Source organism: Anopheles gambiae, chromosome 2 (assembly GCF_943734735.2).
Source record: "Anopheles gambiae chromosome 2, idAnoGambNW_F1_1, whole genome shotgun sequence".
Lineage (NCBI taxonomy): Eukaryota > Metazoa > Arthropoda > Insecta > Diptera > Culicidae > Anopheles > Anopheles gambiae.
Genome location: NC_064601.1, coordinates 41645197 through 41668977, shown reverse-complemented (window position 1 = coordinate 41668977; position 23781 = coordinate 41645197). Strand labels below are relative to the sequence as shown.

The 23781-nt window shown below is 49.2% G+C and overlaps 4 protein-coding genes across 4 annotated transcripts; 2 read left to right on the top strand and 2 right to left on the bottom strand.

Moving 5' to 3' along the window:
• Positions 1-120: 120 nt before the first annotated feature.
• LOC1271449 (regulator of G-protein signaling 7) lies at positions 121-4855 on the top strand. Its single transcript, XM_310248.8, has 6 exons — positions 121-1095; positions 1258-2372; positions 2444-2557; positions 2652-2777; positions 2853-3144; positions 4466-4855. The coding sequence occupies exons 2-6, from the start codon at positions 1390-1392 to the stop codon at positions 4523-4525; spliced, it is 1575 nt and encodes a 524-aa protein (XP_310248.8). The 5' UTR covers positions 121-1095; positions 1258-1389; the 3' UTR covers positions 4526-4855.
• Positions 4856-5642: 787 nt separating this feature from the next.
• Positions 5643-7188, bottom strand: LOC11175888 (DNA repair protein XRCC3). The gene is made up of 3 exons (XM_061647339.1): positions 7093-7188; positions 6694-7034; positions 5643-6613 (listed from the first exon to the last, which is right to left on the bottom strand). Exons 1-3 carry the CDS (start codon positions 7121-7123, stop codon positions 6173-6175), a joined length of 813 nt encoding a protein of 270 aa, XP_061503323.1. The 5' UTR covers positions 7124-7188; the 3' UTR covers positions 5643-6172.
• Positions 7189-10154: 2966 nt separating this feature from the next.
• LOC1271450 (twinfilin) lies at positions 10155-12645 on the bottom strand. Its single transcript, XM_310245.8, has 4 exons — positions 12399-12645; positions 12170-12247; positions 11963-12074; positions 10155-11895 (listed from the first exon to the last, which is right to left on the bottom strand). Exons 1-4 carry the CDS (start codon positions 12421-12423, stop codon positions 11079-11081), a joined length of 1032 nt encoding a protein of 343 aa, XP_310245.6. The 5' UTR covers positions 12424-12645; the 3' UTR covers positions 10155-11078.
• Positions 12646-15210: 2565 nt separating this feature from the next.
• On the top strand, positions 15211-22888 carry LOC1271448 (cyclin-G-associated kinase). Its single transcript, XM_310244.8, has 5 exons — positions 15211-15666; positions 16110-16483; positions 16586-19669; positions 19756-19917; positions 20014-22888. Exons 1-5 carry the CDS (start codon positions 15534-15536, stop codon positions 20122-20124), a joined length of 3864 nt encoding a protein of 1287 aa, XP_310244.8. The 5' UTR covers positions 15211-15533; the 3' UTR covers positions 20125-22888.
• Positions 22889-23781: the final 893 nt, after the last annotated feature.

Genomic DNA, 23781 nt, shown 5'->3' with positions numbered 1-23781 from the left:
AAAGGCTGTTTTGAAAGAAGACCTGTATCATATCACGTAAAGCAGCATGGATTGAAGATCCGTCAATCGTCGGTTGCGAACGGGGCCGATAAAGTGGCTATTGCAACACCAGATTAATGATTCATTTTAGCTGTCGCTACGCCAGCTTGTTCTGGGGGAATGCTGAGCTGAAGTGCATCGAGCGGTTTTAACGATCCCAAAGTGGTTTAATCCAAAACCCTTCAATATTAATGGCAACACAAATGAGTTGTTTAAATTTAAAAAAATTCTCTCACACAAATCACGCACGGATGTGGCTGTTCCTCGAGAAGAGGCAGGAAGGCCTAATGTTATGGTTGCTGGAGATTCCTTCCAATTTCTTCCATCCAATTTTAGCACATTAATAATACTTATTAGATTTCATTTCATTAGCCTCGTTGAGAGAGGGAGAGAGAGAGATAGAAAGAGAAAACATGCGAAACGTGTTGCTATCAGCAAATGAGCGCACACGCTGCATTCGCCCGAGGAAAGTATGCCATGACATTCGGTAGTATCCTGTTCATTTTTTTACACTCTCTTTCTCTCATTGCTTTCGAATTCTCGCGGAAAATGTGCTCTCGCTCACGTTTTTGGTGGAAAATTCCACTCAAAAAAGGACGATATCTCAAATCCTCGTACCGAACGATGTTGCTTGGACGACCATGTCCTTGCTCACAAAGAGCAGAAAGAGTGAGAAGAGAGCAGGCTACGGAGAGAGCAAGCCGTACGAAAATTGCCATTTTCATTTTTGCACTCCAACCACGGGCCACAGTTCACCCGTTGTCGTCCTAGGGTAGGTGTGGAGGGCTTGGTCCTTGCTGGCGGATTGCGTGGTGATACGCACGAACTGGCGTCGAATAAAATGGGTTACAGCCATGCTGGTGCACTGTTCGGCTGGCCATCGTTTACGCGGAACTGACCCGCACGATACCCGGTTGTACTGCTAGAACGGGGCAAAAAGGCACCCCACATAAACACAAACGCGCGCGCGGGGGAATCGGTTCGTTCCTGCCTGCCAAAGGGAGCATTACGCAGCAACAACGCAAAGGTGATAGTGGTGGTGGTGTGGTGTACCAGGTTCGTAGGATTGATGCGCATCAAGGTTGTTTGGGCGAAAATTTTGGGTGTGGAGTGATGGTTTCGTGTTGTGTGAACTGTTCTACTGTACAATCGTTTAAGAAGGAACTGTAATTTGCTTTTTTGTTGTTGTTGTTGGGTTGTTCTACTCCATCAACTTAGGCTACACGCAATTATCGTACGAGCGACGTAGGGAAGCAGCGCCATCCTCTACGAGCACACCTCTCCCGCACCACAACACTAGAATAGCCGTCTCCAGTCACTCAGCCCAGGTTGCGCCCAGGTAGCCGAAGGATGGTCACGAAGAAAAGCGTCGACATAGAGAAGGAAAAACTTGCGAAAAACATGTACTCCGGCTGCTCCGGTGGCAGTGGCAGCACCACCTCCGGCCATCTTCCAGCGGCCAAATCGTCCAGTGCGGCAGGGAGCACCGCGGCCGGCCCGTGCAACACGGTAGTAAGCTTCAGCCCGGGCACGATGGCCAACAGCAGCAGCCATATGGTGCAGCAGATCCTTCCCCCCGGCCAGGATGCGCCCAACATACTCGTGTACAAAAAGATGGAAGCCATCGTGGAGCGGATGCAAACCGAGGGCAGCGGCGTGTCGGTGCGCACGGTCAAGGCGTTCATGAGCAAGGTGCCGTCCGTGTTTACCGGGGCCGATCTGATCCAGTGGATCATGGCGAACCTGACGGTGGACGACATTAGCGAGGCGCTGCACCTGGCGCACCTGCTCGCGTCCCACGGCTATCTCTTCCCGATCGACGACCATCAGCTGACGGTGCGCAACGATGGCACGTTCTACCGCTTCCAGACGCCCTACTTCTGGCCGTCCAACTTCTGGGAGCCGGAAAACACCGACTACGCCATCTATCTCTGCAAGCGCACGATGCAGAACAAGACGCGGCTCGAGCTCGCCGACTACGAGGCGGAAAATCTGGCCAAGCTGCAGAAGATGTTCTCCCGCAAGTGGGAATTCATCTTCATGCAGGCCGAGGCGCAGAGCAAGGTGGACAAGAAGCGCGACAAGCTCGAGCGCAAGGTGCTGGACTCGCAGGAGCGCGCGTTCTGGGACGTGCACCGGCCGATGCCCGGCTGCGTCAACACGACCGAGATGGACATTAAGAAGGCGTACCGGAAAGGCGCCTCGTCGCTCGGGTCGGGGTCGGCCGGTACCGCCGCCCACAGCAATCCGGCGGAAACGATGGCCAAAACGATCGCCCTGCTCAAGCAGAAGCTCGACCGTCGCACAATCAAAGTCTCCAAGGTGGCCGAATCGTACGTAAATGCCGTGGTCTGGTGGTGGGCAGAGGGTTTGGTGCTGATACACTTTTTTTCCCTTTCCACAGGTACATCTCGTACTATGAGCAGTATAGCGAGTTTGACTACTTTCTATCCGCGCCCGACCATCCCAATCCATGGCAGACGGATAATACCGAATTTTGGGACGCGGAGAAACTGGGGTACGTATTCCAGGGCCTGCTTACTGGAGCTGGCGATACATGGAGAGGTCCACTAACCACCATCACCACCACCACGCTATCTGTGTACTTTCAGCAAGGACATTCCGATGAAGCGCGTCAAACGGTGGGGCTTTAGCTTGCGGGAACTACTGAACGATCCGATCGGACGCGAGCAGTTTACCAAGTTTTTGGACAAAGAATTTAGTGGTGAAAATTTGAAGTAATAGTCAAAGCACTAAGCCATTCCAGTACTAGAGCTCACATGGCTTTTTTGTTTTTGTTGATTTCTTTGTAGATTCTGGGAAGCGATACAGGACATGAAGGCGCTGCCCCAGTCCCAGATCAAGGAGGCCGCCCAGGCAATCTGGAACGAGTACCTCGCGCCGGACGCTGCCTGCCCGGTCAACATCGACTCGAAATCGCTCGAGCTGGCCCGCGACGTCGTGAAGGAGGGGGCGGCCCAGCCGAGCCGCTGGTGCTTCGATGTAGCGGCCGACCACGTGTTTTATCTGATGAAGAGTGACTCCTACTCTCGCTTCCTGCGTTCCGATATGTACAAAGACTGTCTGAACGGCTCAAAGAAGAAGGTAAAGTCAATTCCTAACCTCTTTGGCGTAAAGTTGAATTACTAGACTAGCTTAGACACAACTAGCATTAGCTGACGGGTGGCGGCGGCGGCGGTGGCGGTGGCGTCAACGGGAGCAAGGATGATGTAGTGTTGTTTGGCAACACTACATTATCCGCATCATCGTTGGCGCCATCTTCCGCAAGTGCCGCCTCGTGTCGTATGGTTTTACTTATGCTGTTCTCGTTATCTAACAAAAAAAAAAAAACAATGGGAACACTGTGCGCCCGATTTGTAGTTTATACTGATTTTTGTAATGCTGCTTTTCTATAGATAGAATAGATGCTGTGCTTGCCCGTTTTTTCTGTAATTGTTGATATGAACAGTTGAACAGTTGACATTCGCCGTTTAATCGTAACATTACAACGCCTTCGTTCGTTTTGCGCTATCGTTTGAAGAGATACTTTCGTTGCTTCTAGATTTGAAATAGAATAGCAGTTTTGAATTTCAGCATCACATTATCACATTCATCGCAAAATCATGTTCACTCTGAGAGCTTATCAGCTGCGCATGGAGTCACAGCAGGGCAGTGTACAAAAGTTTGTTAAAGCCAAATGTTTCTGTGTTTTGGGTGTAAAATAGTGTGAAAATTAAAAAATATATATACAAAATGGAGGCAGCAGCGCCCGGCTGCGCTCTGTATTGAATTTATATAGTCGTACTCTTATAGAGCTTTTCTACATTTCTGACAAGCTTCGATGTGGGGTTGGTTAGTAAAAGGAAGACGCAAATTTAAACCCTCATTGGCTAGCGGTAACAAAACAAGTGATCGTAAACAATCGGATTGAAGTTCCTTTTTTCCATCAGACGAGCATCAACACGGTTCGAAATTGAAGAAAAGCTTCCAATAGTAGAACATGGTAGTATATCGTGTAGTTAATCGTGCCAAACATAAATTGCATCGTTCCGTTTTGTTCTTTTATTGTATGTTCCGTAGCAGGGCGAAGCTGCTGATCAGTAGCAAGTCTTGTGTATATTGTTTGTGTCATTATTCAATCGCTAGTTCGCTGTAGTGTGTATTCTAGTACGCGCAAATCTCTCATCAATAGTATAGAATGCAAATTGTGCTACATTGTGCTGCATCAACAATAAGGAACACGTTGAGCAAAGAAAAGAAAGCATGCGCTCGACGAGCCGATAGCATTGCATTGTACATTTCATAAAAAATAATGTTATCCCCATTTTAATTACGCATTTCTCTTCTTCCAACTGCTCACTACTGCCACCGCACACACCACACTACCGATGTTGCTCCTTCTAACAAATGTCCCGTCATTTTTCAGACATCCGTCAAGGGACTTCGAATATTTTCCGGACGAAAAGATACGCCTGTGATAAATTAACTTTTGCCTGCTTTTAACGGTTCCGATTTTGTTTTTTTGTTTTGTATTGCGCGTTTCTAAAACGCTTTTATGAGATAAACACAACATATTCACGGTTCACACATCGACCGGGAAGATGCATACTTTTCCGGCGGCATCCGTGCGGTGTTGTTTCTGTGTAGCATGATAGTTTGACGATAAAACCAGACCATTTTCCTCCCACAGCAAACCATCCCCGGCGTTCGCCCAGGAGCCCGCTACGCATAAATATATCCACTATAGTGGCAAATTTAATAAATTATGATTTTGGGGTTTTCTGCAAACCATCATGTTAGTGCTTTTTAGGAACAATATTACTCCACGAATTGGTTTTTACCGTGGTAGCTGAAATAGTAGCGAAGCATTAAACAAAGTAATTGCTTTCCAATAGAATAATTTGCTTGCGCAAGCGTTAGCAAGCACGGAGGAGAAAAGCAAAATAGCAGTAGTCGTCAGCCTGTTGTGTTTCTGCTGCGGATTGTTACGCATCTGCTCACGGAACAGTAGACGCAAAAGAAATAAAAAAGGAAAAAATGTCTATCGGGTATTCTACATAATGTGATGTGTAAATAGCGTTAGTCGTAATAGTAGCGAAACAGACAAGAAGAAAAAAAACTACTAAAATGTTTCCACAGTAAACAACCCGTGTGTCGTCTATCCTGCTGTGTAATGGTACTACTAAGACAATCTAATTTCACTAGCAGCGGAAGCGGAAGCCTTCTGCCACCCGCCCCCTGTGCATGATTGGTAATTGAGTTACCTTTTTACGAAAAAGAAAAAAAAACAACACTATTGCTATAATTACACCCAATTACTAACGCTAACCACTAACTACTAAACTGCTATCTACTAAATTACCACTACTATTACTCTAACGTGTTGTTGAAGAAATGAAATATCAACGTTTTAAAAACGACATTACCCACCACCGGTTCGTAAACAAGAAAGACAAACAAAAACTAGTGAGAAATGTTTTAAAACATACGATTACAGAGACTAGAGACTAGTTGAATTATGATTAGCGCGCATGGGAGCAGCATTTTAAGCGGAAGATCAAGATTAAAAAAAAAAAGACTCAACCATCGGTAGAAACATGTGCTTAGTTTAGGAAAAAATGTTTAAATTATTAAGAGAAAAAAAAGAAACAAACGTTAGCAAAACCAACCGCAACACAAAACGCACACACACACAGTTGTCCATTGTGCTCTGATGCTTACACGGATTGTAAAACTCTCTAAACATATTTGCCAAAGGTGAATGTTATCGCTATTTAGGAATCTGTTTAGGAGGAAACTGGTTTAGGCGCATTTACTAAACGAACACTGTTTATGTACTGTACTGTTAACAATCAAACCTATATACTCTCTACTTTTTATCGTATTTGGTCGAAGAAAATTGATTGTAATTGGTGTATGTGTGTGTGTATGGCAGAAAAGATCTCACCATTCCCGCAAAAAAAAAGAGGTGAACTCGCGCGATCGCTCATACTCTACTGATATTAGGTATATTCGGCACGGATGGGCCCGATCACGACATCTATCTCCTATGAACAATAATAAAGCTGGAACACCACTAGTGAGAGGTGTGCAATAGAAAAGCTGCAAAACATGTGTGGGTGTTGTTTCTTACTCAGTTCATTGATACTCGAAGGGCTTCGGTATCCACCGGTCCCGACTCGTCGATCTGATAGAAGCCATGCGTCGTTGGGGCCGATGGTCCAAACACAACCGTGCAGCGTCGATCGTTCGAGCTTAGCGTGGTGCGGGAAAGCTGCAAGCGCGTGTGCACCAGCGTACTCCAGGCGAGCCCCAGCGCCGGTACGTTCCGCTGGTCGTCCAGCGTTGAAGAGTCGATCACCGAACGGACCTGGTTCGTTACGCAGATGGCAAAGTTGTGCCGCTCCTGCAGCTGGTGCAACCGGTGCACTATCGAGCGGAAGGTTTCCGCCCGCGAAATGTAGTCCCTTTCCTCCACGAATGGGCTCGCGATGGAATCGATGATGAGCACACTGATTTTTGTGCTTTCCAGCAGCTTGGGCAGGCGATCGAACAAACAGGCCATCAGGGTAGGCTGGAAAAGGAAGAAGGCGAGATGAATTGAAAACGGTCGCACACATAACGCACAACGAAGATATGGGTTGCCGAACATACCACACACCATACGTGCTCCACCAGTATGTGGTCCACAAAGTTATGGTCCCGGACGGCATCATCCCCACTCTGCTGGCGTTTGTATTCTGCCTCCATCTGTAGCAGCCTGCGCGAAGGAAACCTATGCTCGGTGCAGATGTACACCACGCAGGAGTTCGGCACGGTGCGCTGGGCCGTCAGTGCTAGCTTTAGTGCGATCTGTGTTTTGCCCGATCCCGGATCACCCGCCAGCTCGAAGATTCCCCGGGCACCGATACCGCCACCCGTAAGCCGATCGAAAACCGGTACACCGAAGCTCACCTTACGCCACCGATCGGCATGTTTGGTCAATATTTCACTGCCTGTAAGTACGGTAGGGTTTCAATCCGTTGTTTTCGTGATAAAACGGTGCTGCCTTACCACTGGAAAAGCCTTCAAATTCCGATTCCATCGTTTGCGGGACGAGCAACACAACATAAACACGTTCTACACTTTTCGCGCCATTTTTGTTTCTGGCAACACGTCTGCTGGCATTTCCTTTGACACCTAGATTATTCAGAGTAGTGATGGGTAAAATTGGCAAAAATCCGGAGTCGACTCCGATCCGACTCCGATAATTTCGGAACCGACTCCGGAAGGTAGGTCCGCCTAGCATTATCCGGAGTTGTTTGGAGTCGTCCGGAGTCGTTCGGAGTCGTTCAAAGTCGTTCGGAGTTGTTCGGAGAGGTTTGGAGTCGTTTGTAGTCGTTCGGAGTCGTTCGGAGTCGTTCGGAGTCGTTCGGAGTCGTTCGGAGTCGTCCGGAGTCGTCCGGAGTCGTGCGGAGTCGTTCGGAGTCTTTTGGGAATCGAAGACATCCCGAGTCACCCGGAGTCGTTCGGAGTCGTTCGGAGTCGTTCGGAGTCGTTCGGAGTCGTTCGGAGTCGTTCGGAGTCATTCGGAGTCGTTCGGAGTCATTCGGAGTCGTTCGGAGTCGTCCGGAGTCGTTCAGAGAGGTTAGGAGTCGTTCGGAGTCGTTTGGAGTCGTCCGGAGTCGTTCGGAGTCGTCCGGAGTCGTCCGGAGTCGTCCGGAGTCGTCCGGAGTCGTCCGGAGTCGTCTGGAGTCGTCCGGAGTCGTCCGGAGTCGTCTGGAGTCGTCTGGAGTCGTCTAGAGTCGTTGGAAATCGAAGGCATCCCGAGTCGTCTGGAGTCGTTCGGAGTTTTTCGGAGTGGTTCGGAGTCGTTCGGAATCGGTTGGAGTCGTTGGGAATTGAATGCATCTCGAGTCGTCTGGAGTCGTCTAGAGTCGTTGGAAATCGAAGGCATCCCGAGTCGTCTGGAGTCGTTCGGAGTTTTTCGGAGTGGTTCGGAGTCGTTCGGAATCGGTTGGAGTCGTTGGGAATTGAATGCATCTCGAGTCGTTCGGAGTCGTTCGGAGTCTTGCGGAATGGTCCGGATTCGGCCTTTGCAACAAAGACTTGTATATCAAGCGAACGTGCAAAATGAAAGACAAAAACAACAACGAAATTAAATTCCTGATCTCAAGCACATTGCACCGGACGGCTCCTGTTGACTCCGATCAACTCCTATTCGTGTGGACTCCGGACGACTCCGACTCCGGGTGACTCTGGACGACTTCGGACAACTGCGACTTCGGGTAGAACTAGTGGTTCCTGTTGTGTCCGCACAAATGAGACGTAGATGGTTGTACGGCACAAACAGAATATGTGATTTATTCTACTCTTTGGTATGGATAATACAATAAACACGTATATAAATAGAAACGCACACACACACGCAATGCGGGGAGAGGACGACTGATCTCTCTCGCGCCGCGATCCTCACTGAGGACGTCACCGGATGACAGCCCTGCTATCAACGGCGAGCCCTCAGGATGAGGCAGCGGTCTGTCCACAACATCTCCCCGTTTTAATTAGGCCGGTACGGCTTAAGCCGACGCAGCGGTTTTAATGTAATTAAAACCGGCGTGGCAAGCGTACGGCTCAAGTGGCGCTGTGTAAAACGGGGGAGAGTGATGACCGGCCTCCGTGTCTAACGCTCGAATGGGATGAGCGTTGCGGGCTGCAACAGGGGGCAGCCGATGTGCTGCGCTCGCTCGTTCCGTTGCAGCCGCTGTGGTGTTGTTGTTGTTGTTGGTGTTGGTGTTGTTGTTGTTGTTGGTGCAACTGCAGCATAATGCTGTTGTCGTAAGCCGTTGCACCGGACGCCGATGATCCTGATGAGGCAGCTCTCCGGATGCTGCTGCCGTTGGGGCGTCAATGTGCAGCTGAGCAGGGGGCGACCGTGGTGCCGCGCGCGCTTGGACCGCTCAGCCGGAACCGCTGCACAGGGGCGACCGTGATATCGCTGCCGGTGAACTGCTGTGCAGGGCGCGCAGGATGATGGTGATGATGATGACGATGCGAGTGCACAGCGGGCGACCGTGATGCCGCGCACGACGACTGTGCACTCGGGACACATGTGATGGTGCTGCACAGGGGCGACAGTGGTGTCGCCGTCGAGACGCACCTGTGCAGCTGGAGCGCCGGCGATGAAGGTCCACAGGGGGCAGCCGAAATGCCTCAGCACTGTGCCTTATCGGGCTCTGCGATGATGCTGGTGCAGAAGGGCGGCTGTGGTGCCGCGACGCCGATGCTGCACCAGTGTGTGTCCGATGACGCTGCAGCGGGCGGCGGTGATGCCGTGTGACGACGGTCCAAAGCGGAATGTCCCCTCGCTTTGTCCGGTATAGTGCTGCAGCGGAGAGAGGATCCTCTTTGGGGCTTCGCGCAAGCCCGAGCGTGCCCATCCTGCGCGATGGCGGTTGCGCGATGGTGGAACCGCGATGGTGGTCTCGGTGCTGCGTCAGTTCGTTGTAGGATCCCCCCCTACGCGAGGAGGATCCCATCCTCGTCGCCACTGTTGTGTCCGCACAAATGAGACGTAGATGGTTGTACGGCACAAACAGAATATGTGATTTATTCTACTCTTTGGTATGGATAATACAATAAACACGTATATAAATAGAAACGCACACACACACGCAATGCGGGGAGAGGACGACTGATCTCTCTCGCGCCGCGATCCTCACTGAGGACGTCACCGGATGACAGCCCTGCTGTCAACGGCGAGCCCTCAGGATGAGGCAGCGGTCTGTCCACAACAGTTCCCATTTTGTCGGACTCGTAATCGGACTAACAATAGCCGGAGTCGGATCGGAGTCGTGGGTGCGCTTCAAAAAGCACATCACTACTCCAGAGATCAACAGTTTGTTTGTTTGTCTGCGTTCTTCTGGACTGGTTCAAGGTCAACGTTTCTTAAAAAGCAAAACATACAATTTTTACATTGCCATGGTAACGATCGTTCGCGGGGTTGTTTGTAGGATGATCTACCAGAACCTTTTCTTGGCTTAATTTCCGTAATAACATTAGAAAATTCACGGGGTAAATTTAATTTTTACAAAGTTCATTCTTTACGATAAAAATCACAAGCAAAAATACCATCGTTTCTTGAAAAATATAATATTTTATTCAGTTCGATTGTTAATGAAGGGTTTTGATTGGATAGTTTTGAGCTGGCATTTGCAAACGGCAGAATAAGTAGTTGCTTGTGGTAAAAGCACGCCTTACAACTCATAATTTATAGCCATTCTACGATACGATACGATGCAGTTTTTTCCAAAATACTAACGCGGACATTCAAACCGTCAAAGCGCTCGCTAGGGAGCTATCGAACCTAATCGTACAATTTTAACCCATGATGAGTATGATGATGCCTTCCCTGTAAGCCATGGCTGCACGTTTAACGACGGTATGCCCGTATACTTATCGCGGCTTAGCGGCTTGTTTCTTGGACGCTACCCCACCCAGCAGTCGATACACGCCGTTCATTTGGTATTTGTTTTGTAACGAGAAATTCGAGGGAGACATTTTCGTAATTTTCACTTGCCTTGTTTAATTCCCATCCCAAACATTTGCTTGCCTCTTGCGCCTGAACTTTATAATACTTTTGATACTGTACAACGGTTGTAGTGTAACGGTCGTCCCGTCGGAAAATCGGTTCGGTTTCGGCTTCATTGCGTTCGTCTCCTTTTTGTAGGGGGTGTCGCGATCGGTACTCTTGGTTCGTTGTTATTTTTGCACATTTTTGAACTACGTAAAATGGGGTTCAATAAGTTATTTTCTACACAGACAACACAAAAAAAACAAAAACACACATAATAGTGTATTGCCACAATGCGATGCGAAATGCGATGAAAAGGTGGGGGTGCGTCGGCAGGTCGGATGATCCTAGCTACTAGCACCTGCGCAATGGTATGGGGTGGTAGCGTGGAAGTTGGCGCTCACAAAGTGTGTGGTCGCGGCTTTGTCAATGGACCGTTAGCATCGGCATCATAGTCCACTTCCACGCAACCTCCGCCACCTCCGCCTTACTCAACAGCCTGTGGTTTGGTCAGTCTTTTAGCACCGCGGCTAGGCGGTCCCTTCGGTTTGGAGAACTGTGGTCGAAGGTTCAGCTTGCGCGGATGCAGCTCCTCGTGCAGGAACTCCTCGGTCAGCTCGGCACCATTATCGATCTCGAGCTTTTTGGCCACCTGTATGCCGTGCTTTTCGATCGTCGCCGAAAACGGGCCCTTGCAGCTGGAGTACATCATGCGCTCGCGGATCGAGCAGCTGTACCCGGGCATCGAGTACACGAACACCACGCTCTCGAGATAGTTGCCCTCGTGGTGGTGCTTGAAGATGTACAGATGGTAGCGGGCGTGGTCGGTCGGTATTTGGGCCGGCAGCCCGGTCAGCTCGATGTTGTCCGCCTTCACCAGGTGTATTTTTTCCTCCTCGAGATCAATGCGAAACTGCAGATAGTTGTAGCCGCCGCGGCGCATATCGTGCAGCGCTTGGGCGACCGCGTCCGCGATCGGGCAGTTGATGCCGCCGAGCGTCTGCTGCTTGGTGTCGATGCCGAAATCTGTCTTCACCTCGGTTTTGCGCAGCTCGGCCAGCTCCTCCTCCCGGCTGGTCAGCGGAGCGGGCGTGTTAAAGTCCACCTTGTGCTTCTGGTAGCCCTGCAGCGTCGTCTCCTCCTTGGACGTCGCGTTCAGCTCCTCCTTGATGTGGCCCGAGCCGAACTCCAGCTTGAGCGTCGCCTTCGTCGAAGCGTACAGCATTTTCTGTCGCACGGTGGCCGATTCTGGCACCCAGCTCATCAGCAGCCATGCGTACCCGGTGGGGATTTTGTAGTCCAATCTACGGGTTTAACGAACAAGGATTTGGGGAATGTTTGCTTGCTTTGATGGTCACCAGTGCCGATTACCTGTAAAGAATGTAGCACGGCGTGCTCTCCTCGATCAGCGGTCTCACCAACGTATCGTAGTCTTTCTCCCAGTCTCGCTTCACATCACTGTGGCTTACCAGTCTTAGCTCCTCTGAAGCAGGGGGAAAAAAATAAACAAACAAATATACATCATAGATTAAATTTTTTGTCACCAGAAAAAAGCGTAAAAGTGGGTCGCATTCTTACCATTTTCAATAGAAACTTTCAGAACCCGGGTCTTTCCATCTTTGCATTTGCCAAAGAACTTCAGAAGCTCGGCGTTTGCTGTGGGGGTAAAGGAAAAAGAGTGATTAACCATTGTCCTAGCTGGTGCGGTTTCCGCGTTGTCGGGGGTACAAAGGGGAGATGATGCATCCCCCGGTTTGGGGCGGCGACGATGATTGATTCATTTTCCGTCCAAAGGGGGAATACTTACCCTTGATGCCAGTTTGGTGCGACATACTACTATTCGGATGCACTGAGCTCGAGGGATAGAAGCACTTTTAACAATGAAGCAGTCTGGGTTAGGGCTAGGGCTAGGAACAAAACACAAACAGAAAGTGGGCAAGTTTGTCTGGCGAGAGATCACAATTTTCTTTTTTGCCCGAGCAATGAATTTCACTTGTGACGATTACATCAAAATCAGCTGTCAAAGTCCGCCCCCCTCCTTTCCGACAGTTGTCAAAGTGATCGTACGAAATTGTATCGCCCGCAGGCCAAAACCCGGTTTTCGTGTGCTCACCAATGCTCGAAATCGGGGTGATTTTCCCTCGCTGGCGATTGTTTTTGTAAGTCGTTGTGAGGGTTTTTGAGGGTTCAAGATGGCCGCCAAAAAGTTCGCGCTGGTGTGCGATTGTGTTGGTGGGCAAAATTAAATGGCAAAAAAAATACACTCCAACACCTCTTCCCCCCTCATTGACCCCACGTGGTCCTACATTTCATGTGTGTGCCATATTACCATCTGCGCTCCGCCGTCTCACTTGCTCATACATGTTCCGCCTTCGTATCAGCTAATCCGCTGGTGGCTTTTTATGAACATTCTTCATTTGTGGGTGATCTTGACGTTGAGGAAATCGCGTAAAGGAGGTATTGAATTTTAAAAGGCGCTTTTATTAATGTACTTATTTCATGCTAGTTTTGACGATGCCATTCGCGTGCCTTGCCCTTTGATGGTTACGAAGCTATATCAAACAAGCGTAGGTATACGTGGAACTTAAATAAGTAAAAAAACACATGTTTCATGCATGATCATCATACTCCACTGCTTATATGAAAGTAATATGTGATATTTCAATACATATAATAGGTTCCGGATTTTTTTTCCGTACCAAGCTTCCGGAAGATTTTCCCACTTTGACCTGTTATTATTTTTGCTCTTTCAAGACAACAAGCAACATTGCCATGATATCAATGTCCGACGGGCACACCATTTTCCGAGCCGTACAGGCAAAAACTACACATTTTTTTTTCCTAAATCCATCATTTTCCGCAAGTGACACAGACTTTAAGGAAGTTCCCAAGCGCCACAGATTAAGCTTAAACGACTGGAAAATTGAATATCCATAGAAAAAAAATAAAAGCTCCACAGCTTCATTGGTTTGATCATTAGATGGCGTATTAAAACTGATTATTATATTGCTATCCTTTTCTTCTTTTCTTATCTTTAATGTGTTTCGGCAAGTTTCATCTTATCATATAGCCTATATAGCCTTCTAACTTTCCGAGCAAAAATCTATATAAATGGTCGTGTGGTCAGATACGTGGGTATCAACACCAACGACCATTACTCAAATCTCACTTGCTTCAGTGCTGGTGGTTTCCATTGGAGTTTAGTATTTAAACAATTGTATCGCCGTTCTAGTTCTAGCGATGCATAACTTCAATGCGAAACCATACAACAGTACAGAAGAAATGAGAAAGCTCTCCTCCAAGCGATGAAGCTCAACTGGTTGGGGTATCCCACCAACAGAGAGCGCCACCAGCTTTTTTGCTATTTTTAGAATGCATGAGTCGTTTGCTGTCTGCTAAACGAAGTCTTTCTATATTCCGTTTAGGTAGAGTGCTTGAGTCGTTTAGAAGCCGTTTAGTGGTCGTTTAGTGGATTTGTGGCACTTGGGTTATTTTTTTTAAATTTTATGATTTATTTTAAAATATTCTATTTAATTTACAAGCACAATAACATAGAAAAGGATCAAGACTAGAGATAATAGACAATTTTTTAACTTTGTTTTCTCCTCTTGAATGGCCCATTCACCGCTGAACACGCCGTGTTGACATGGCCAATAGCTGTGTCAACCGTACACCAGTTTGCTTGGTAATATGGATGCCTCCTTCCACCTCTGACTGTATCGCCCACTTGATTCAACTACCGAGCTCACTGCGAGTTTCCGCGTATCAAACACTCTGGACGTGGTGACGGGTGCGTGCCATTCGGAAACGAATCGATTCCGTGGATGCTGTCAGAGTCGCTATCAAAGTGTTCGTGTTGACCCGAATGATTGGTGCATCGAGTTTAGGCCAGCTCTTGCACCTATTTTACAAGTACACACATCTTTATAATTATTTATACTTCATATCCTGAAGGCTTACTGTACTGTAGGCGGAGCATATTGGCGCGTATACTTCAGTTCTTCATTGAATTGTATTATCGATGTATTCAATTATCCGTCGATATGTATTCAGGTGCATGAGGGTGTGTGATGCATACACCGATGTTTACGGTGGCCTTAAGTGGCGGCCTAAAAATAGCAAATTAATACATCAGGATAAGCATACACTGTAGCACTGTGTAATGATTACAACATATCTACGTCTTGCAAAGTACCCGCTACAGCACCATGCATTTGTGGCAAAATGATTACCTGCAAGATGAAAAATACCACACCTTGTTAAATAATGCTTAAGATCATGCATTTTGTAACAAACTTACCAGCCGCCGGATGTGTTATCTGGTTTCATCCCCAGATCTTTTCCTGACGCTGATTTTTTCCTGACGTGTGCCTCTTTGAATTGAGGTCCTATGCGTTGCGCAGCTTTCCTATTCCTTATCCATCAATTTAATTACATTAATACTAAACTGTCATCGACTCCGATGCAAATAATTGAACAAAATTGCGCACATTAAATTTAGTCAACCACCAAGTTTGTTTATGTAAGGATTTGGATAAAGGGAGTAAGGAAGGGTAGAGAAAATGAGCGAGATGCAGCAATATTCGAACGTCAAACACCCTCCCCATGTTGTGCGGGACAGCTTGTGGTGAAAACGGCATTTGACAGTACGTGCACGCACACCAATGCACGAGCGCCGCAACACAATACAAGCGCAAGTGGGTGATGACTTTTCGAGGCACTGGTCGTCGTCGTCGTCGTCGTTGTGTGATTATCGGGAAGAAAGAAACAAGAATCCCGTTCGTTCTATGAAAGGGGGTGTTTCGCGATTAGGATCTAGCCAGTGAGAACGAACACACTCACGCAGCGGAAGCAGAACGACTGCAGCGGAAGCTGCGGAACAGGGTAACCGAGGGCACCAGCGCTGATAAATAAGAACGGGGCCGTTGTGCAAGTGGGCAAGATGAGCGAATTCCTGAAATCGGCCATAAACTACTTCAATGCGACACCTGCGAACGGGCTGGACAACGATTTCGTCGGCCAGACGGTGGAGGTGGCGAACGTGAAGCTGCGTATCAAGCGCGTTATAGCGGAAGGTTAGTGTTTCGCTGCGTAAAGTGGCTTACAGGGCGCGTTTATCGTTATCGCTGCTGGATAACGACGAACAGTGATAGTGCGGGGTGGCAATGCAGGCTCCAGCAGCAGAAGCAGCAGCTGTTACTCATCTCGGAATCAGCTTTCGAGTGTATCGAATTACACTCCCCCACTCACTCCCTCGGCCGTCCGATGCCGTCCTTTGTCCAGCGCGCAGCAAATGTCAAGCGCAACCCAAAAGGACACTGTGGCGTGTGGGCGGCTGTAGGTGTCGAATGGATCGTTTCTCGTCCTGCTCCTCCATCCAAAGGTCACGCCAGGACGTTGGAGCAACACAGGCTGGGGGAAAATAAAGGAGGGGGCGGTGGCGCGAACGAACGAATCGCACCAGAGTCTTGCTACCCGTGATTATCTAATTCCTGCGTATCTTTTACTGCGACCGTAGGTGGCTTTGCGTACGTGTACGTGGCGCAGGATGTGCAGTCCAACACGGAGTACGCGCTGAAGCGTCTGCTCGGCACGGACAAGGAGGAGTGCAACAACATCATACGCGAGATCAACTTCCACAAGCAGGTGTCCGGCCACCCGAATGTGGTAAAGTTCGTTGCGGCCACCTTCATCGACCGGACGCAAAGCGCGAACTCGCAGCGACGGGCGGAGTATCTGCTCGTGTCGGAACTGTGCAAGGGTGGCTCGCTGTACGACTGTCTCGAGCAGGACCTGGCCCCGGAGACGGTGCTGCGGGTGTTCTATCAGGCGACCAAAGCCGTCGCCCATCTGCACAGCCAGCCGAAACCGATCAACCATCGGGACATAAAGGTTGGTAGGAAACCTTGCCGCTTTTTTTTTTTTAAATTCAATAACCTATAACTTATAACTTATCTAACGCCTCACAATTCTGTACACTTTTGACCCTTTTAGATTGAAAACTTTCTCATCGGAAGTGATGGGCTGCTGAAACTGTGCGACTTTGGGTCCGCCTCGACCGACAGCTACGCGCCGGACGTAACGTGGAACGCGCAACAGCGCGACACGCTCGAGGATGCGCTCACGCGCTGCACGACCCCGATGTACCGTGCGCCGGAGCAGCTCGACACCTGGGCCAACTATCCGATCGGCATCAAGATGGACGTGTGGGCGCTCGGCTGCATTCTGTACTGTCTCTGCTACCGCAAGCACCCGTTCGAGGACTCGGCCAAGCTGCGCATCATCAACGCTAACTATACCATTCCCGCGAACGATGCGCGGTACGCGTGCTTCAGCGACGTGATTCGCGGTTGCTTGCAGGTCGATCCGAACCAGCGCTTCGATACGGCCACGGTGCTGGAGCGGCTGGCGGCCATTGCCGAGACGAAGGGGTGGCCCCTGAAGGCACCGCTCGGCCTGCTGGGCAAACCGCTCAACTCTCCGCCGACGGGAATGACGCCGGCACCGAGCCCGAGCCACAGCCGACCGAACGGTGGGCTGGTACCGGACCGGCCGGCACCGCCCAGACCCGTGTGCCCGCCCGGCGGCCCGGTGCCGGTGTCGAGCGACGGCAGCCTCCGGAACAAGTACCCCCAGCGGCCACCGGATCCGGTGCGCATGGGGCACGCGAACGCGCCACCGCTGCACTCCGTACCGTCGCCCTATCCCACGCCTCCGGCGCAACAGTTTAGCCAGCCGGCGGCCCCACCGGCGACCGGAGGCGGTGGGCTGTTCTCCTCCATCAAGGGCGGGGCGGGAAGCTTTCTGAAAAATCTTAAAGACACCTCCTCGAAGGTGATGCAAACGGTGCAGCAGAGCATCGTGCGCACGGATCTGGACATGAGCTACATTACGCAGCGCATCCTCGTGATGCCCTGCCCGTCGGAGGGCATCGAGTCGGCGTACCGCACGAACAACATCGACGACGTGAAGCTGTTCCTGGACAGTCGCTACCAGCCGACGAAGCTGAGCGTGTACAATCTCGTCGGGCGTAACGGCTGTCCCCGACTGCCGCCGCCAGTCCGCACGGTGGATGCAGGGTTTATCTACGCGCCTGCTCCGCAGCAAGGTGGTAAGGCGCCGGTACTGACCGGGCTGTACTCGCTGGTGGAGGACATTTACGGGTTCCTGAGCGCGGATCCGAAAACGGTCGTCATCGTGCAGAGCCCGGACGGTGGCCGTGCGCTGGCCGCAACGGTAGTGTGCGCGTTGCTCGTGTACGCCTCGCTGGTGACGGAGCCGGAGGATGCAATGCAAATGTTTGCCATCAAGCGAACGCCACCGAATATGCGACCGTCGGAGCTGCGCTACCTCTACTATCTCGGCGACATCGTGCGCTCGGTGCCGCATCTGCCGCACTACAAGCCGGTCACGCTGGTGTCGCTTGCCGTCACGCCCGTGCCGCGCATGACCAAAGCGCGCGATGGCTGCCGGATGTACGTCGAGGTGGCCACGGCCGACCGGACCGTCTTCTGCACGCTGCAGGATTACGAGCGGATGCGGCTGTACCACACCTCCGAGGGTAAGATTGCGCTCGCGATGAACGTGACGGTCTGTGGCGACGTTACGATCAGCCTTTATCATGCACGCAACGCCCTCGGTGGGATGGGCCGGCCGCAGGGTCTGAAGATATGCCAGCTGCAGTTCCACACCGGCTTCATACCCGAGGAGGAAACGCTGATCAACTACGATCGGGCCGAGCTGGACGAGGTGCCGGATCTGGAGCACGTGCCGCAGAAGTTCAGCGTCGCGCTCAGCGTTTTCGTGGGCGACTCGGAACGGCCGCCGGCTACGCAGCCGCCGTGGCGAACGCCTAAGGCATCGCGCGATCCCCGTACGCTGTTCGCGTCCCAGCTGGAGTATGAGGAGAACGTTGACAATTTCGTCACCAAACCGAGCAGCTCAGCGAGGGCAACTGCAGGCGAATCCACCGCACCACAAAAGCCACCTCCTCCACGACCGGCACCACCATCGCCGCAACCGATGCATCGAGTGCTAGGCGACGACATACCGCGCAGGGGATCGTCCGGTACTCCACCCGTCGTGGCAGCGGCCGAGGAACGTGAGGCTGACCTTTTGAACCTAAACAAATCTAGTCAAGGACGACCGGCACCGGAAGAGTCGCCAGCCCCGGTTCCGAAGATTGAAGAAACGTACGATTTGCTAGGAGGACTGTCGCCCCCGGTCGTGAAAGGCGGAGCATTCGCTGGCTCCGGTGTCAGAAGTACGCCGACCTCCTCAGCCGTACTGGATGACATATTCGGAACGCTGGATGATGCGGGAGCGCCAACGGGCAGCACGCTTCCCACCACCAAGTCCAGCAGTGATTTAAGCGGGCTGAATCTAAACTTTGACCACTTCGGTGGGGTGGCCCAACCGGCCAGTGGTGCTGCTCCCTTCACCAACGGTGCCGGCCAGTCCGATGCTTCGGCAAGCAATGCGAACAACAGCTTTGGCTTCGATGCGTTCGCCGGGGTCGCGCCACAATCCATCTACAACAGTGCCGCTCCATCGGGCGCACCCTCGCAACCCGCTCCAGCGGCCACCGCTGCGTCGAAAGATCCGTTCGCGGATATTGGCAACCTGGCGGCCGGTTTGGGCGGCGGCATTAGCGCCGGTGCGAGCGCTGCCGGTTGGGGTGGCAAACCGGGAACGACGCCGAGCCCACGCTCGACGCAGTTCTCCAGCCCGACGCACCAGTTCAGCGGGGCGAGCACGGCAAACCCCTCGCCGAGGGCACCCTCAACACCCAACCATCAAATGCGCAGCCCGAACGATCCCAGCCAAGCGCAGTCGCGCCCCGACTACAGCCGATCGCATTTCGAACCACCGAAGAATGGAAGCAACGGCAGTGCGAAGGACGCACCAGGGGCTGGTGTTGGCGGTGGTCGATCGGGTGACATATTCGGTGACATTCTTGGCCAGCAGGGCTATTCGTTCGGCAGCACCAAAAACCAGGGGCCGCGAACGATGAACGATATGCGCAAGGAGGAGTTGGTGCGGGAGATGGATCCCGAGCGGGTGAAGCTGATGGAATGGGTGAGTAGTAAACCGCATTGATCTAATTGTGCTTATTGTTATTGAGTCGGTATGTGCATCTCCTTCCCTTTCTGCCACTCTTTTAGACCGAAGGTAAGAAGAACAACATCCGCGCGCTACTGTGCACCGTGCATACCGTGCTGTGGCCCGGCGCTAAGTGGACAAAGTGTGAAATGCATCAGCTGGTGTCGGCAGCGGACGTGAAGAAAATTTACCGCAAGGCGTGTCTCGCTGTACACCCCGACAAGGTAGGTCGAATGCGCCATTTGTCCAAAGCTGGCTTCCGCCTGACCTTCCGTAACACAAGGAGTACAATTGCAATCGCAACGCTTTGTCCTTTTCAGCACACCGGTACGGAGAACGAGAGTATGGCTAAGATGATATTCATGGAGCTGAACAACGCGTGGACCGAGTTCGAAAGCGATGCCACCCAGCAAAATCTGTTCGCCAATTAAGAACACACTGTTGCGTGCGTTATTACTGCTGCTGATGCCAACCCAGATCGGTAGGTGATGGTTTGTTAGCATATTACAGTTGCTTTGTCCCAGAGAAAACCGTACAGATTCGGCCAATGCGAGTCGAAGTAAGTTTTCTTTTGCGTGTGGGTTCGCTTTACAACCGCGGCAAGCATTTTCGAAACATCACTTTCTTCTCCCGTTTTACGTTAAACAATTAGGAGAGTTTTAATGCATCGAACTATCAGTGTGTGTGTGTTCCTTTTCCTAGTAGAAATAGTATACATCTTCCAACTGTAGAAGGAATCCACGTAAATGGCAGACATTTCCGAACACTGTCACAGCACTAGATTAAAGAGCCCGGGCCAAGGCGTGGCAAAGAACTGAACTGGCAACGGTTGATTGATGCTAATGTGATAATTTGTCCCCTACTTTTGTGTTTTACTTTTATCGAAAGTGCACTTTAAAACATCACACCGTTTCAGGGTTTCGCTGATCGTACTGTTGAGGGCAAACCCGTACAGGTTGTCCGTTCGTTCCGTTAGCGCTGGTATGGGAAAATTCTCGTGCACATGCAGCGAACCAGAAATTATATTTTATTCCAATGCATTCCACTTTAACAATGGATGCTGAGTATTGAAATGTTATCCAGTTGGATAAGCAACGATAAGCAGCAATTTTGAGACCAATCATTCAGTGATTCTGAAAATTTCCTAATTTTGTTTGCTGTATGTCGTTAAAAATACAAACAATAACCTTGCTTTTTCTTTCACTTAAAGTACCTTCTTCAAAAAGTACTGATTTTAAGAAGAATAAACTTGAATGTTCCATCAACGGCTCAGTATGTGAAGCTTTAGTGACAGTCGCTTTCAATGATAAGAAAAAGAAGAACAGAAAAAAAAACAAAGATAAACCAGCAGAATTCCGCATTAAACGTATGCTCGGAATGGTATATATCACAATAGATCAATTAACACTAAAATACAAACTTTAGGGTGAAAACATGCTACCAATTATGAGACACGAAACGTTACGTATGGCACGCAAACAAACCTATATTTAACCAGCATAAGATGAATGTTAATCCATTAGCACTTAACAAAACAACACTTAACAAAACAAAAAGGTCCAGAAAGCAGAACAGAACTAAGTAAGCGTATTGTAATTTAAAACAGGAAAATTTTAGCAAAACCGCATACTGCAGCTGCTGCTGCTGCTTGCCCACGTTGTTGATTGTTCATTACTGTGTGTATGTGCGTAAGCCAGTAACTTATTCCCTCTTATATGCGGTGGTAGATAATGTGAAATGTAATGCAAATTCGCTCAGATAAATATGTATATTGTGTAGGATATGTAATGATCGCTCGACAAAAGAATGTGTTGGGTGGGATGTGTGTGGGTGTGTGGCAGTCGGCGGCAATGTGGAGGGGGCAGTTGTAGAAGACACTTTATGGAGGATCCACGTGAACCGGTACAGTTGTTGAATAATGGAAGTTATATATGCTTTTTACGCCGTAAAGCAGCAGTGGACAGAGTAGAAAGTTATTTGATCCGCGGAAAACAGATGCTATTACTAGATTGATGATTTCAACTGCAAATGTTATCATAACGCTCTAAAGGTAAGTTACGTTAGGTGTAGCTTTCTTAGTTTCAAAGCTTTTGTTAGTTTTTCACAAGGATGACGCAGGCGTGAGAAAAAGAGAAGGTGAGAGCAAGAGAGAGAGGTACTGATGATGTAAGCCGGAATGTGAATATTGTAACAAATATTGCTCAAGCCGACGAACGACGAAGCGACAGGGGGTGGAACGATTTGTGTCGTAAATCCGTTATACTCAACAGGATAAACAAGACTATGATCGCTTTATCGCAACGCGGTGTGTTACGTGTTAGGCGAGGGGTTGAACGGAACTGTGATGTTTAGCTTTGGCCGCAAACCCTGCCGCCTTCCGGAATCCCGTGCTGGGCAGAGTAGAGTGTAAGGTGATCGAATCCTTACAAACGACATCGTTTCAACATGCGTGTGGGATAGAGATTATTGCAATGATTATATATGTGCATTATTTTGATTGGTAAATACCGGGAAAAGGGAACAATCGCAGAATGTGTGTGTGTGTGTACAACTATGCGATTGCTGTGTGCAGCCAGCTGCTGTGAAAGCATAAGGATGTGAGACAATGAAATCGTAGGGACAGGAAGGGAAAGGTTCGCTGTAGAAAGTTGCAAAGCAATAACGAAACGCGAAGGTTGATCGAGGGACAGAAGTCACACGTGACAGAAGGGAGTAAAGCCCTACCTAAAGGGTAATTAGTGTAGGGTAATAGAGCAATCGAATGCTTTGCTCGTCGATGGATATGTGCTGTTCCCGTGCTAGGTGATGAATAATTTCAGTTTTCTTTGCTCTCCTCACACGATAGAACATTATTTATTTGCAATTTGCAGGCTTACTTTAGTGTGCAGTAGGAGGACTATGAGGAGGAAGAGGAGTGTGGTACATTCTAATGTAAAACCTGTAACGTTCCATAGATTAATGAATACTGTTTACTCTTGTTTGATTGTAAAAGAAAGATGAACGTGGTGGCTGTATGGGAGGAAGAGTGGAGAAAGAGACATATTTCCAGCTATACAAATCTACTGTTACACGCAAAGTAGGATGCGCGAACGCATGAAAAATTATTACACCTTCCACTTGTACTCGTATACACAATCTATCAGAAAAAAACCCTTATATATTACGTAAATACATAGCGTTGAATGATGAACATAACGTGTGCGTCATGTGTGTGTGATTAATTTAGCGTTTTGTGAAGGACGATCTTTTCAACGGCAAACGGTAAACGATCTTTTCTGCAATTTGTGCTACGGTGGTGTAATCATTCAAATTATTTTCCTCTTATTGATTAACTGCTTTTGTGGAATGTTCCTTCAAAAAACAGCTATACGATCGTTAGATGCAAGCAGTGTCGCGTAAAGTAGTGTTCGTCTTGAAAAGGCGTCCTCGCCTGCTCAATTAGAAATGAAAATTGAAGGCTCAATGTAACTCCAAATGTGCAATGTAGCTCCTTACGTTTAATGTGATGCTACAAGCTCATTGTAGTTCCGTAAGCTCAATGTAGTTACGCCCGTTTTTTCTGTTGATCTTTTGTTGATAATTTAACATTTGCTGATATTCCGACAAATCATGATACAATCCCAGAGCTTTCAATTTGCACCCAACACTGTGCGTAATAAATATCACACCGTGACCACTCTATCCGAACGTAATTTACATAGAGACTCTAATGTCTAGTATTTTACTATTAACTAATAAAACCAACAGTTAAACTGAACTAACTGTCTGCCATGAGTTTCTCACAGGTTCATAGTTATATCTAGAAAACTACTCGTCGCATACGGATTATAATCATAAATCGCAAGGCATTCGCAAATTGTATGTAATCTGTGGGAATCTTACCGCGCGGCTACATGAGGTGAAATATACAGCGAAATGAACTATTTGACAGGTGAAATATCTGACAGGTACAGCTAAAGGTTTGGGGGAGACACAACATCCGCTTTCGAAATTCTATTAAAAATAATATATTCTTAAGCAGAACATTCCCTAATTAGAAGAAATTATGAACTGTTGACTGAAAATTGACGAAGTACTCGATATTGAAG

Excerpts from the sequence above, each read along its gene's own strand:
- LOC1271450 (XM_310245.8), bottom strand. The coding sequence starts at position 12,423 with ATGTCGCACCAAACTGGCATCAAGG. Across the intron at positions 12,248-12,398 it reads GCACCAAACTGGCATCAAGG|CAAACGCCGAGCTTCTGAAG; the intron begins GTAAGTATTCCC and ends TTACCCCCACAG. Across the intron at positions 11,896-11,962 it reads CCGTGCTACATTCTTTACAG|ATTGGACTACAAAATCCCCA; the intron begins GTAATCGGCACT and ends TTAAACCCGTAG.
- LOC1271449 (XM_310248.8), top strand. The coding sequence starts at position 1,390 with ATGGTCACGAAGAAAAGCGTCGACATAGAGAAGGAAAAACTTGCGAAA. Across the intron at positions 2,373-2,443 it reads GTCTCCAAGGTGGCCGAATC|GTACATCTCGTACTATGAGC; the intron begins GTACGTAAATGC and ends CCCTTTCCACAG. Across the intron at positions 2,558-2,651 it reads TGGGACGCGGAGAAACTGGG|CAAGGACATTCCGATGAAGC; the intron begins GTACGTATTCCA and ends GTGTACTTTCAG.
- LOC11175888 (XM_061647339.1), bottom strand. The coding sequence starts at position 7,123 with ATGGAATCGGAATTTGAAGGCTTTTCCAGTG. Across the intron at positions 7,035-7,092 it reads ATTTGAAGGCTTTTCCAGTG|GCAGTGAAATATTGACCAAA; the intron begins GTAAGGCAGCAC and ends CCGTACTTACAG. Across the intron at positions 6,614-6,693 it reads TGGAGCACGTATGGTGTGTG|CCTACCCTGATGGCCTGTTT; the intron begins GTATGTTCGGCA and ends TTCCTTTTCCAG.
- LOC1271448 (XM_310244.8), top strand. The coding sequence starts at position 15,534 with ATGAGCGAATTCCTGAAATCGGCCATAAACTACTTCAATGCGACACCT. Across the intron at positions 19,670-19,755 it reads GGGTGAAGCTGATGGAATGG|ACCGAAGGTAAGAAGAACAA; the intron begins GTGAGTAGTAAA and ends CCACTCTTTTAG. Across the intron at positions 19,918-20,013 it reads TCGCTGTACACCCCGACAAG|CACACCGGTACGGAGAACGA; the intron begins GTAGGTCGAATG and ends TGTCCTTTTCAG.